Source organism: Lycium ferocissimum, chromosome 4, assembly GCF_029784015.1.
Source record: "Lycium ferocissimum isolate CSIRO_LF1 chromosome 4, AGI_CSIRO_Lferr_CH_V1, whole genome shotgun sequence".
In the NCBI taxonomy this organism is placed as follows: Eukaryota; Viridiplantae; Streptophyta; class Magnoliopsida; order Solanales; family Solanaceae; genus Lycium; species Lycium ferocissimum.
Genome location: NC_081345.1, coordinates 75,550,937 through 75,566,827, shown reverse-complemented (window position 1 = coordinate 75,566,827; position 15,891 = coordinate 75,550,937). Strand labels below are relative to the sequence as shown.

At 36.3% G+C, this 15,891-nt stretch overlaps 1 protein-coding gene across 1 annotated transcript; it reads left to right on the top strand.

The window, feature by feature from the left end:
* The first annotated feature begins 8,886 nt into the window (after positions 1-8,886).
* On the top strand, positions 8,887-10,650 carry LOC132053652 (hydrophobic protein LTI6A-like). The gene is made up of 3 exons (XM_059445756.1): positions 8,887-9,054; positions 9,593-9,690; positions 10,371-10,650. Coding segments are annotated over exons 1-3 (180 nt in total). The 5' UTR covers positions 8,887-8,973; the 3' UTR covers positions 10,372-10,650.
* Positions 10,651-15,891: the final 5,241 nt, after the last annotated feature.

Genomic DNA, 15,891 nt, shown 5'->3' with positions numbered 1-15,891 from the left:
TATGACGTAAAAAGGCTTAATCTTAGCTATTTTCATTTTAAACGAGTATTATGAAGTGATCAGAACACATAATCAACAAATAAGATAGGCATATAACATATACAAAGAATCAAATAACAGAATCCACATCTCAAATCACGATTCACATCAATTAATCTGAAGTATCAGCTAATGCCCATATACTTTGGCATTCCGATTGGGATAATAAACAGTTCAATACTATACAATTTCTGAAAGCATGGCACTGGTACTGAATACAAGTACTCGTCACCTCACAAGTATGGACCTCTATTATTTTCCCATTACTCCCTCTTTATTAGTTTATTTTAACTAGCTATGCGCTTTAAATAGAGTCAATTAAGGTCTTAACTTGCTTGATTTGGAGTCTGACGCTCACAACAAGGCCTTGCCCTTTCATAGGGCCTCTGAACAATCCCAATTGTTCAAATACATATTCTACGTTAGCATAAAAGTCTATAGACACCCATAGCTCTATACCAAATTTTCAAACCCAAAAAGGCAATCTCAAGCCCCGGAGGGCAAACCTGTAATTTCGCCCCAAAATCGATTTTCCCATAGGCCATAGAGTCTATATCTCGAAAATTACTGAAATGTGACTTCAATTTGACTTCCAATTTGATGCAATTCATATATTTAACTTCGGGCTTTAAAACTCCAATTTTCCAACCCAAATCATTATTTCAACGATGAAATTCCATAAGAGTCGAAGGTAGAATGATAAAAGGAAGGTTAGAATCTTACCCCCGAGTAGAATATTGAAAAACCCTTCAAAAATCTCCCAAAATTGAGGTCTTTAGCTCAAAATATGGAAATGAAATATCCAAGTTCGTTTTAGGGATTTAATTTTCTACCCAGGTCACCTCCTCTTCTCGATCGCAGGACCCACCATCGCGATAGTGGAAGCGCACCCCCCTTAATACCCCGGGCTATTTATCCTTTGCGATCGCGGCGCAAGGCGTCACGATCGCAATGAAGAATCTCTCAACGCCTCATAATCGCGTCCCTTGCCACATGACCGCGATGAAGAACATCAGTAGTTGTACACTAGAAAAATCCTCCTATTTCGGAATCGACACCCGAAATTCATCTGGGACTCCTCGGACACATACCAATTATGCATTTCAGTCATTAAACATGCTACGAACCTGCTTGCGCACTCAAAACACCTAAATGGGGTCATCTTGACTCGATGTTGACTGTGGTCAACTCCAATTCATCAAAAAGCTAGTTTCTTAACCAAAGGACCAAAATACCCTCGAGCCCCTCAGGTGTAACGACCCATTTCGTCGTTACTGTGAATTTAAAAGGAAGACGACAAGTATGGCTCCTTAATAGTGTCTCTACCTAGTCATATCCTGGAACCAATTTAAGTCAACCAAAATCGTTGCACGCATCACGTAAGGAATAGAAGCATGGGCGACCAGGCCCAACTGGACCGCCTAGCGGTTGTATACTAACCGCCATAGCGGCAAGAGCACATGGCCACACAGCCGCCGTAGCGGCATCTTAGCCTCTCTAGTGGCACCGCTGTAGCGGTGAACTTACCGCTGGGGAGGTATCGCGCAGTGAATTTTCCTATTTAAAGAATCATTTTGGGAATTGTCCCATTTTTCCATAACCAAAATCCCGAACGCCCGAGTTCGGGAAAGCCTAAAAATGATATTCTTAGTCTTGATAAGCCTTCTAACACCCTCCAACTCTCCTCCCACCTAGTAAATTACTCCTAAACATATTCACCTAGAAAATCATCAAGTGGGTGTTTCAAGTAATCTAGGGTTGGAGGAATGACCACTGTATCCTTGAGTTCTAAGGAGACAGAAAACTAAGTGTGGTTAGTGTTAAGTAGGGGGAGTAGGGAGTTGGTAGAGTTTTAATGGGATTAAGAGTGAAGTGGGAGTAGGAGTTTTGAGGAATGTGGAGGGGTTTTTCGAATAGTTTGGAGTGGATAATGAAGAAAAAGGGACTGCTGTCCCTTAATATTCTGTCAGCGGGACCGCTATGGTGGCAACGCAGTCGCAGCAGCGGGGACGCCATGGTGATAATGGGACCGTTATGGCCCTACCCTGGATTTCTTGGGCGACCGCCGCAGCGGCCAGTTCTGGCACTGTGGCGGTACCGTCCTAGCGGTAAAATAGCTGCTATAGAGGTTTCCAACTTCGTCCATAGGATTTTTGATACGTCGAGGTATATTAGAGCCGTACATCTTGTGGTGAACCTCTCGCAACCACTCCTCACCTCGAGTCCTTCTTGCTTTAATACCTCATAGAGCTTTTGTGAACCAAATGACTCCAAAATTTACGCGAATCTTAGTCCGAGTGATGAGAAATCGGTCAAGATCACCAGTATAGTGGGGGGGGGGGGGGGATTTACATGAGTCAGAAATGTTGTTATAATCAGGTGATCTTATTGAGAATACATCAAAAAGGGTTAAGTCACAAAAGGTTCTCGACTACATTATTCGCCCTATTCCTTCCTGTTGGACTCGAAATACGAAGGTAAGATAGTACCATTAAGTCCTGGCTACTAAACGCATCACCCATCAGCATTGGTTTGTTCCCTTACCGTTCGGGGACGAACGGTTGTTCAATTGGTATCTGACGTAACGACCCGTTTTATCGTTACTGTGAATTTCGAAGGAAGGCGACAACTATGGCTCCTTAATAAGGTCTCCACCTAGTCATATCCTGGAAACAATTTAAGTCAACCAAAATCGTTGCACGCATCGCGTAAGGAATAGAAGCATGGGCGACCAGGCCCAACTGGACCGCCTAGCGGTTGTATTATCGCTACAGCGGTGACGCTGTAGCGGTCTACTAACCGCCATAGCGGTAAGAGCACATGGCCACACAGCCGCAATAGCGGCATCTTAGCCACCCTAGTGGCACCGCTGTAGTGGTGAACTTACCGCTGGGGAGGTATCGCACAGTGAATTTTCCTATTTAAAGAATCATTTTGGGAATTGTCCTATTTTTCCAGAACCCTAAATCCCAGCCGCCCAGTTCGGTGGGAAAGCCTAAAAATGATATTCTTAGTCTTGATAAGCCTTCCTAACACCCTCCAACTCTTCTCCCACCTAGTAAATTACTCCTAAACATATTCACATAGAAAATCATCAAGTGGGTGTTTCAAGTAATCTAGGGTTGGAGGAATGATAGGTTAGCAACATTTCCCACTAAATTCCCTTTAAGCCATCTCCCATGTTATTCACCAAAAATGAGCTAATAACCTAGATCTCTACACTCCTTTTCCTTTAAATAATAAATTCTTGCATGGATCTGGGAAATGGGTTCTTCCCAATATAAGCTTGAAAATGGGTAAATCGCTTAGCATTGTTATAGAGGGAAGCTAGAAGTGGGTTAAGACCCCCAAACCTCCCTATTAATCCAAATCTCTTATAAAGGATTCAAATGGGAAGTGTTAATCTTGGGCAACATTGTTGTCTCCAAACTATTTCGTGCAGATTGCGATTTGGTGATCGATGGGAAGAATCAATGGATGTTCGTGGCTCCTGCTCGGCCATGAGGTAGGTTATGGCTTCCCTTCAGTATACTCCGGTTAGTTTCATATATTCATGTATTAGAAGGACCAGAGAATGCATGTATGGGAGTTGGAGATCTGGGATGGAACTTTAGGATGGTATTGATGTGCGATTTGTGTGTTCGGGCTTGTGGCCTGTAGACTCCTTAAGTTGTTTGGTTTGGTTCTTGCTTGTTGGTAGATCTATGTGACTTGGGATTAGTGGATGGTACGTAATTTATTTATGCCTTACGATAGGAAATCCCGTTATATGTGGTTAGTTGTGTTTTACCATTAATGGCGAACCTAGTTGATAGATGGAAGGGTAAAATATACCAAGATTGTGACTGAGTTCTAGATTGAGTTGTGAGGATTGATTGTGAGTAGGAAATGAATTTACTTGTTCCAAGTTACTAGGCTGCGTTAGGGGGAAAGGTAATAATGTGTATCGATTGTGTGTCCTGTTGTGTATTGGGACCAGCCACCCCGTTATATGTGATTTGATTGTTTTATTGTGCTGGCTTGATGCCATGAATTGTTGATAGATAGTGGATTCTGTTTTATCATCTTGATTATGATACATTTGGCATACCCGCTGTTGGTACTTGTGAATCAGTTATATTATTGGCGTACCCACTATTGGTACTTGTGATTCAAATATATTGTTGGCGTACCCACTGTTGGTACTTGTGATATTGAACATGATTATTGATGTTGATTCATGCATAGCACACACTTTCATGTTCATGATACACTGTTGTGATACTGTTGATACTTGATAAAACTCTTTTACTTGAGTGACGTGAGATGGCCGATGTCCGATGTTCATCCCGGAATCGTTGATTGAGTGAAACTGATACTTGATGAAACTCTTTTACTTGAGTGACGTGAGAGTCTGATGTCTGATGATTGATTCCAGAATCGTTGATTGCATGGCCGATATCCGATGTTAGTTCCAGAATCATTGCTAATGCATGGACTCCGCAGGTCCCCCAGGGTGGTGTTGGTGAGAACCCCGCACGTGGGCAAAGATTCGGGACCCCGTCTGTCTGTTGGGCAAAGATCCGGAACGGGTGGAACTTAGACTTCGCGAGTCACACTAGGTTGTGCTACCAAGACATCGATATTTCCGTCCGGAGTACATGTGTACACCACATTTGCATGGCATTACATTGCATTCATACACTACTGCATTGCATTGCATTATGACTTGATTCTGGGATATTGGTGTTGTACTTGTGATGTTGGATTTGGATTGAATGTATTCAGATTCGGCATGATTGGGGATTAGATGCTTACTTAAGTGATGATGTGTATCTGGATTCGATTACATTTGAATTATACTTGTTGATTTGTGCCTGTTGAATTATCCCGGAGCACCCTTCATAAGATTAGTTATTTGATTTGTTCCTAAGTGATGTGGGATAAAAGGTGTTATAATGATGAGTTGACTCCTAGTCTATAATGAACGATCTGAGGATTGGGAATTTGCACTGGTGATATTTGACTTGTAGTTGTTAGGGAGCACTTGTGATCTAAAGGTATTAATGTTGTGACGTGCGGTAGATAAATGTATGACTTGATTAAATGACAATCATGGTTGTTTGTGAATTCTTTTACCAATATGTGTTACTAACCATTGTCGACCTATGATACTTACTCAGTACGCGTGGATTGTACTGATATTGCACTTGCTACACCCTTTTTGGGGTGTAGATTGTTTTAGGTGATTGATTTGATTATGAAGCGGAATGTGCGGTGCCAATCTGGAAGATCTCCTCCCACTTCATTCCGGGACGGAGGTTGAGGTCTTAGAACGTAGTAGTAATCAGATATTGTTAGTCGGTCTTGTACTAGTCTAGATCAGGTCATGGGAAATTGTATCGAGTCTGCAATCATGTATTGTTGTAATCATATAAACACTTGAGTTTATTGAATATATTATGGAGTTCCGCTGTATTTCTAATTATCTAATGCTTAAAAAAATGAATTGTTGTTAAATTGATGTATTATTAAATGAGAGGGCTCGCCTACCGAGGTGGAAAAGGTAGGTGCCCGCACTGTCCCGAATTGGGTCGTGACATCGGGATTCGTCCCAACTATCCAACTAAGTCAAAAATCGCATTCCGGGCCTAACAGAACTTTTCAAACTCACGTACGGGTTCATAACGCCCAATGTTGACCTTGGTCAACATCTCTACTTCTTAACTTAAGGATTTCCAAAATATCCTTTTTTTCATTCAAAACTCACCCAAATACTTCGTGAATCGAGCCACCCATCCTCGTAAGTCAAAAAATATCATATCAAAGCTACGAGAAGGGTCATTTAGGAAAAAGGGAATAAAAATCTCAAAACGATCTAACGGGTTGTTACATCTATAAATTCAAAGGCATTGTCTCAATTTTGATTATTAATTATTTTCAGAGCCCTCTCCCCTTTAAATTATGTTTTGCATTGTTTTTCAAAACACAAAGTAGAGTCGTGTGATTTGCTCCATTTGTTGAGTTCATCGGAGTTCTGTAATTTGCATTGCTGCTATTACAGAAACGTTTTTCCGTTCTATCCTGGGAAGAAATAGTCCGATAACCTTGGCCAACTGTGGGGGGAGGGGGGTGTAAAATTTCTTAAGGACATACAGAGAATTTTGTGGGCTCGAGATATTTTATTTTGGGAAAAGGACACTGTATGTCCAATGGCCCAAAGTAATGCCACATTTGGTCAATATTTGGGCCTAATACCCCCAGGAGTCCGCTCGGCCCAAAATAATGCCAAAAAATGACTGGCTGGCCCAGCAGCCCAAGCGCTTTTAAAAAAAAAAAGTCAGACTTTTTGTGGCAACTAAAAGTCGCCACTAAAGGCCTGCTACATAAAAATCAGGCTTTTTAGTGGCAATTAAAAAAATTGTCACTAAAGGTTAAATATCCCAAAACATGTATAATATGTGTACATTTAGTAAGAAATATCCCAAAATATGTATAATATGTGTATATTTAAGAGTATATACAAGAATGATACAATTTATATACATATGCTGGAATTATATATACACTTTATGTGTAAGAATGATACAGTTTATATACATATACACTTTATATACAAGAATGATACAGTTTATATACATATGCTGGAATTAATTATACATTTATTATACATAAATTATTCGTTAATTATACATTTATTAAACACATATTATACAATAATGATATGATATTTTTTTTTTTTTTACATATACAATAGTGATACATATTATATACCACAATGATACGGTTTCTGTGATATAATTTTTATACGTATAATACACTTTCTATACAAGACTGATACGGTTTATATACACATGCTGCAATTATATATACACTTTCTATACAAAAATGATACATATTATATACAAAAATGATACAGTTTGCTATTCTATAATACACATTATATACACAAATGATACATATGATATACAAAAATGATACATACCTGAGTGATTCATATTTCATACAGTTTCTATACATTACAGATAGGTACTGATACATATTTTTATACACAAATAATACATATTATATATAAAAATCGCCTCAGAGTTTTTTGGAATATTTCTTACTAAATATGCACATATTATACATGTTTTGGTATATTTAACCTTTAGTGGCGACTTTATTAGTTGCCACTAAAAAGCCTGATTTTTCTGCAGCAAGCCTTTAGTGGCGACTAAAAGTTTGACTTTTAAAAAAAAAAAATGCTTGGGCTGTTGGGCTGGCCAGCCTTTAGTGGCGACTTTTTAACTCTTTTGTGGCGACTAAACCACAAAAGGCTTGCTACAGATTTTGGCTACCGGATGGGAATTGTTTAGGGGCTACGTATTGGGTTTGGGAAAACTTGGGCCAGGGCGTGGGTTTATTTTGGGCCCAGCGGCCTTTGTGTCCTTTTCCCTTTTATTTTCTGTTCTAACGATCTTTCATTTTTCAGTTTTTGATTTGAACACAGGGATAACAATAACACCAAGTGGACCTCAAATTCTTAGCTCTTAATTAACTATATTATATAACTTTTAATTCTTGAATCTTTTTACTCTAAAGTACTTTGTACTTATTTGGAGCTTAAAGTCGCCTTATTGTACGTGTTTGTTATCAATAAAATCAAAATATTTATATACGCTCGATGTTTCCAATAAATCTTAGTGATTTATTATCGAAAAGTGATAAATTGAGATAAGAATATACAAAATTAACTAGAGTTTTATGTTGAGGGAATAAAATTGAATATTAAAAATACATTACAAGTGTTCATTAAGTCGTATGAATATTAACATGGGCAATTTTTTTTTTTGTTTTGTTTTTTTTTTGTTAAATCTACTAGTATCTTTTTCTGAGAGTTGGAAGGATGGAAGATAGAGTGCAGAGTTGGATGGGTTGAAGATAGAGTTCAATTTTTTTTTTTCTCTCTAGAAAGATTCAATTTGTGTATTTGACCATAAATGAAGCTGTCAGGCCACGTTAAAGAGCCTGAACTTGATAAATGAGAACGAGCTATTGGATTTTAATTTGATAATATTGACAACGCACGTAAGTCTCTCATCCTTTTAATTTATTTGACGTAATTTAATTGAACATGAAAATTAAGAAAGATTTTTAAAAAAATTATAAGTTGAAACATGTTAAGAAATTATTATGAATATATAAAAAGATATTATTAATAATAAAAATAAAGGGCTTTACTAACTTACTACATGAAGCTTCAATTGTTAAATGAGTTAAGAGTTTTTGGTGAAATGACAAAAAGGTCCCTATTTTTTATGTGTTGTAAGAAATAGTAAGGGCATTTAAGGAAAACACAAAGTGGGGACAATGCTAACCTACTACCTTGTAGGTTAGCAAAACCCAAAAATAAAAAAATAAAAAATAAAATTATCTTTAAATAAAAAATATTATCTTTCTTATAATGAATTATTAAGGAAATAGTCCTAAAGCGGACCGGTATCAAATTAGTCAAAAGGCAACTAAGAAAGTAGGAGAAATTGATGACCCACACAACAAAGATTGTAGTGAAACGAATGTGATCCCTTCATTCTTAACTAGGTGTCTTGGGTTCGAATCCTGCATGTGAAAAAAGAAAATTAAGAAGCGCTTCCGTTTTTCTTCAAATGAGTCTTATGAGACGTGAATCTAAATTAATCGGGGTTCCAATATAGATACCGCACATTAGATAAAAAATCCAATAAACATAAAAAGTAAAATTGATGAGATAAAGGCAACGCGAAGCCTCCTCGTAAACGTAGAAAAAGCATATTTCATTCATCGAATAAACGTGAAACACATAGTCGTGGGGGGTGTCTCACTTTGCCTCTATATAAGCCACTTCACAATTTCAATTTCTATCAATACTGAAAAATCACTTTCCCTCTCTTCTATATATTTTCAGTAAATTTCTTGTGACCAGTAAAAGAAAAAATGGGGGCCATGACTTGCATAGACATCCTTTTGGCCATCATCTTGCCTCCCCTTGGTGTCTTCTTCAAGTTTGGTTGCAAGGTAACCTTCCTTTTCAATTTTCTATTTTAATTAGGGAAGTTGTGCAGTATCTCATGTTTGTTACTTAAACATAACATTTATATATAAAGTTTAGGAGAAAAAAGTTTATACTACTCCCTCCGATTCAAAAAAATTGTCATAGCTACTATTTGGAAAGTAAAGAATTTGTTTTTTATCATAATTTTTTTAAATATTTTTTGAATATTTTGAATTAACTATTGTGATTTAGTGTAGTTTCTAAATATTTAATTTTCATTTCAAAAAAATTAAAGATTCTATGTCCGAATTTACATCGAACATTAATTAATTTAACCCTCCTAACCCGAAACATGACAATCTTTTTGGACAGAGGGAGCATAAAGTTATAACTTATATCCCCAACTTTTTGGTGTATGTCTATCTTGTTGAATTAACCTTTTTTTTTCACATAATTAATAAGATAGTAGGAAGGTTTATCAAATTAGAAAAGTTTGTCATACTATGTCTCTAACTTGATCGTTACTTATGGGTGTGTTTGTATTGATTGGTTAAAAAACAGAGTGAATTTTGGATCTGTTGTTTGCTGACTCTCTTCGGATGGCTGCCTGGTATTATCTATGCTATTTGGGTCCTTACTAATCATCTTTCCCCCACATGGTAATCTTATTCAAATGCGCTCCCCCCCCTCCCTCCTTTCTTGAATTTACAAATTACTTTATACCAAGCTAAGTAGTATTAAAAAATTTACTTATGTAAGTATAAATCGTGGAGTCAGAACGTTTGCAACGCAGAGGAGCTTACTAACTCACCACCAAAAAAGTTACCCCAAATTGAACTTCGATTCACTAGGAAACGAAATTTACCCACGAACTAAATGTCATATTTTGTGTGTATTGTTGGAAGAACAAGAAATAGTTCTACTCTGTTAAAGTGCAAGGTAGAGGTTTTCTACCGAAGAAAAAGAGGAATTAAATAATTGTATAGGGCAGTTAACTTGTCTGCAGGAAGTTATTTTTCTTTAACCTTCTAATCTTGCCCCTTCAAACTGATCAGGTCACCCTATATGAAGCGATCCATGACCCAATATCCAACAACTTATGCCCGGTGTTTGTACTGAATCACGTACTTTAACCATGATTAAGTAATACACTGAAGTGAAAACACACAATAATTTACTAGGTTAGATAATAAAATTGTAGAAGATGCATGTCTTGTTATCATTAGTTTGTTGTAAACACAATTATGTAATATTTTTTACAAGTAATCTGTCAATTTGCTAAGAAGATATACAGTGTTCCTTATTTATGCGAATCCTTTTCCTTTTCAACTCTTGACAGATATCAAGTTGCTGGTGCCTATGAATCAAGATTTGGTACTTATAAAGTTGTAATTCCTCCTCCATCCTTTTTTTTTTTTTGGAATTTTTGTGAATCTTGTGTGCTTCAGTACAGAAATCTGGATAGGGTATTGATACTGTCATGTATTAGGATTTCTAATGTTTATTATATTGGTAGTATGTTTTAATAGTAATGTGATTCAAAGTTTGTGATATATGTATCAAGAGCTATTAGCACAGTTGATGCTATATATATATATTAACAAGTTGGTGATATTATTGTACTCACTCCGCCTCAAATTAGCTGTCACTTTTTTTTGTTTTAAACGCTTGTTAAGAACTACTAATTAGGAGGGGTATTTGACTAACTATACTCTTATTTATGTCAAGTTATAATCTCTCTCCATTAAATGCTTACTCTATTTATGTGTTATCTTCATTAATGATAAAATTCTATTAAGGGTAAAATTGGGAAAGATAATTAATTGTGTCATAACTATTAAAGCGATAAATAAATTGAGATAATATTTTTTAGTAATCACGATAATTAATTTGAGACGGATGGAGAAATAGGAGTCGACTATTAATATATATGTTTGGTTGTGTTCAATTATGTCAACATTATTGAATTTTATAAATTCTAGACGGGGCGTACGACGATTGTATTGTGTGCTGGCAAAAAGGAAAATGAGAAAGGCAAATTGTTGAGTCGCATTCTGCTAGCCCAACCAGTCCAGTGTCATGTTGTTAGAGTAGGATTTTTTCCTTATCTATTTAACTATTCGTCTCCAAATTCACTAATTTGATTAATATGAATTTGCTTTGAGTAGATATTCTCAAGATTCCAATATAAACTAATTCATCCCCTACTAAATATTATCAATATTTACTTTTTTATTTGACCAAAAACTACTGAATTCACGTGAATTTGTAACTTACCTTTTAAATCCTTCTATATTCATGCCACTTATGTTTTACTATCAATATTACTTTTCAATTACTCGTATCAACAAAATGGGCAAGCAAGACTTACCTAAGTATATGAGAAGACTTAGCATATGAGATCTATGAAACCAAGTTGTTAACACTATATTTTTTCAACGTGGTGAATTAATTCCGTCGAACCATTTTCTAGAACGAAAATCAACTACTTATTTTTCAATTGGATCATGCCAAAAATTCTTGAAAACTTGAAATGGCAAATTTATAGTAAACTTCAAAATCAACAATAACTCCTAAATATTAATTCATATAAGTAAAAAATATTAAATTCTTAGTAGATTTGAAAGTCATAAATATAGTTATATAATGTTCAAATTACAATTCTGTAGAACATAGAATTTATTTCTTAATTTTTTCTAATTAAATTCCTACACGCAAGCGAATAGAATTTGATCCTGCCTGAAAATTAGTTGCGAGTTATTTCTTTATAAACAGAAAAAGGAGAAATAGAAAAAGAAACAAGTGGTGGGTCACATATGACCCTAATTATCATCATGAAAGCAATAAATAGTTAGAAATTAGTGGCTTGTCTTAAAAATATTCAAAAAGAAGTTGCTTTCAAGTTTCTTAGTGAGGGTAGGCATATTTTTGTGGGTTATTATGCTACTCTTCTTGGAGTCAAAGTAGGCCAAAGAAAGCGGAGGCGAAAGCGAAGCTAGAATTTTAATTTTAATTTTATCGGTTCTAAATTTTAAAACAACTATGTGAAGTGCTAATAATTGAGTTTCCCATTTGACATATCTACATATATAATGAATTTTCTAGCACAAAATTGTTTGAGCAAAACCCATATATAAGCTTCTACCTCCGCTCCTAATCCAAAGTCAACAAATTCACTAATATTTGTCGATGCTAGTTATAAATTGAGCTATCTTTTATAAAATTTATCCTATAATACAAAGGAGTATACTATACAACAACAATTACGTCTCAGCCCCAAACAAGTTGGGGTCGGCTATATGAATCCTCATTTCTTTATTTGAACTCATATCATTATTATCATCATACTAAATAAAAAAATGAAAAGTAAAAAAAAAAAAATATATATATATATATATATATATATATAGACACACACACACACTTATATAGAAGTAATAAAATTAAAAGTTCTTTAACAAGTCTAAAATGTATCCTCAACTAGTAGTTATATGGATCTTTTTCTTCCATTGTGCCCTATATTTAGCTATGTTTGCACTAATACCAAGCATTTGTGTGTCTTCCGAGATAACGTTCTTCCATGTGATTTTAGGTCTACCTCTGTTACACCCCGTATCTTCGAAGAAGCACTTATCAAATTTGAAACATAAGTACGTTGAGTAAAACCACTTTGAAATATAAGGAGCAAGCATTATTAAGTATATTTAATGAGTGAAGGATGTACATAAGGTATACTGGAAGGTTTTATAACGAAATGAGTGGAAGAAATGGAGTAGCATGACTTTCGAGAAAGGATGGGTAAAGTTTCGTGTGAAAATTTTGGTCCAACTTGAGGGAAGAATATCTCTTAGCATATGAAGTGTTTTAAGATGTTTCAAAAGCCTAAAATGAAGTTCGTCGATTCTAGTTTCCAACGCAATAAACCGTCGTCGATAGGACATCGAAGTAGAGAATTATGGACGTTACAAGTTCGGCTGATAGAGCAGAAACGCATGCTACAGTACTGCTACAGTAAACTGCCACAGTGACCCGACCCGAATTTGGACCTTATAAAAGGGCAAAACCCCATTTTTTTCATCAAAAAATCAGATTGGGAGCTCAGCACCATAAAGGGCAATTTAGTCATAAAAAAAGTGAGGGTTTGAGTGATTTTCAAGTGGCGAAGCGTAAATCAAGCTCGAATAACCCATGGTTGTGATTCTAGAATTGCTTTGTGGTAGATTTTAGCGTGGATTCAAATGAATATCGGTGATATTGCTGTTTTAACAAGAATAAGGTATGAATCTCTTTCTATTTACGTTAATACCGGTTTATTCTCGGAGACAAAGCCGTTAAATAATTGTATAGTAAGTTGGTTAGTTATGGAAGTTGGAAAACGGCGTGTGGGCCGTTTTATGGCACATATGTTGGTGTTGAAAGTGATGTTGTTAATGTTGGTATTGATGTTGTTGTTGTTGGTTACCGAATTGTAATTTCGTTAGGCATATAAAAAGGGAGAATCTTGCTCGATTTTTTGAGAATTTAAAAGGGATTAATTTAAGGGCTTAAGGTAAGCGTATGATAACGTCCTAACAAAGGGTATTAATTTTCTTAAATATAGATTTACGAGCTTGGAAAGACAAGCGTGCAGTAATTAGAGTAAGGCGACCGGAAAGGTATGTTAAGGCTAGTCCCTTTCTTTCAAAAGGTATGATTCCTATGTTATGATTCCATACATATTTTTCATAACCTTCTTACTTCCAAAAGTTAGAAGTTCATGATTCTTAAAAGCTTACGATGCTAAAGATGAAAAATGTTCTATAATGATTATGACGATGATGACAATTCTATTCTAGAAACTCCGAAGCTATGATTTGAGAGCATTATGAAATTATTGAGCCATTCCATGAATCCCTTGATCTTACTTATTGTTGATGGTCCAACCTCATGTTACTCGTTCCTTAGAGGTGAGATATAGCGAAGATAATGATTCTATTTTCAATGCTATCTAAGTTCATGATTCTCCAGACTCCCATGACATCGTCGACTTCACCTTAAGATAGTTGATCTTCTAAGGAATGATATAGTGATAATGATAATGCTAATGATGATGTTGATTTCATTTATGTATTCTTATGTATACATATTTACATTTTACCAAGTCCCTTACTAAAGGACCGGGTACGGTAACATATTTACATTCTACCTAGTCCCTTACTAAAGGGTCGGGTACGGTAACATATTTATATTTTACCGAGTCCCTTACTAAAAGGCCGGGTACGGTAACATATTTATATTTTATCGAGTCCCTTACTAAAGGGCCGGGTACGGTAACATATTTACATTTCACCGAGTCCCTTACTAAAGGGCCGGGTACGGTAACATATTTACATTTCACCGAGTCCCTTACTAAAGGGCCGGGTACGGTAACATATTTACATTTCACCGAGTCCCTCATTAAAGGGCCGGGTATGGTATATATGTATGTATATGATTTCACTCACCGAGTCCCCTAATGGGCCGGGTACGGTATACCGCGTATATGTATGCATGACTCACACATAAGTTACAAATGCATTGGTATCCCTTGATTATCATACTTATCTCCTGTCATCTTTTCACTCAGTCATGATCTTCATTACTGTACTTCATGTTTTACATATTCGGTACATTTTCTCTCGACCGACCCCTTTCTTCGGGGTCGTATTTCATGCCACAGGCATAGACACCTCGCTTGGTGATCCTCCAAACCTAAGACTTTTGCTCACCATTCGGGAGAGCTCCATTGGTCCGAGTTTTCGAGTCATTTTGGTACAGTTCTTTGATATAGACTATGCATATCCGGGGTACGTGCCCCGTTCCGTCGTATTTCACCTGCGTTATACTTTAGAGGTCCGTAGACGCGTGGGTTGTATTTATGTTTGGTCAGCTATATCGACGTAGTTCGTTTTGGACATTTCCGTATATACAGGCGCCCCCGTCGTTGCATATTTTGCTATGTTTTGTTAACTCGTGACTCTCGTAGAGACAAAGTTCATTCCGATATATGACATTACGAGTCTACAACATGCTTTTACAAATTTCCATATTGTCCTTAATTTCGCCGATTATATCTAGCAGGTTCGTATACGAGTGTCCAGCTCGGGCACTAGTCATGGCCCATCGATTTGGGTCGTGACAACCTCATGCCTTTTTAACATCTTCACTTACCTAGTTCACACCTACGGATTGATGCATCTGTAGATCAGCCTTCTTGTATTTTATCCTCAATGTGTGCTACTTGCGTCTTCTGGTGAATATGGTCATTTCTAATCTTATCTAATCAAGCATGATCACATATCCATCTTAGCATCCGAATCCCTAGAATACTCATCTTGTGGATATGTTTGACTTTAGTTGTCCAACATTCACTACATATAATAGTGTCGGTCTTATAGCTAATCTATAGAACTTGCCTTTCACTTTGGTAGGCATCTCTCTATCGCATAACACCCTGGCATCACTTCTCCATTTCAACCATCTGGTTTTAGTCATATGAATAATATCTTCAACTATCATTCCATTCTCTTGAAATAACGAGCCTAGATATCTATATTGTTTGCATTTTCGCACCACAATCCCATCTAGTCTCACCTCAACTTCTCTCCTCATGCTGACAAAGCATACAATGCATGTATTATCAGTCTTATGTCTACTTATCCTAAAACCTTACTCTAAAGTGTTTCTCCATAGTTCAAGTTTTTGATTGACACCCTCGCTAGTTGCGTTAATTAACAAAACATCATCGGCAACTAGCATACACCATGAGACCTTATCTTGTATTGTGTTGGTTAGCTCGCCCATAACTAGGGTAAAAAAGTAAGAACTGAATGTTGACCCAT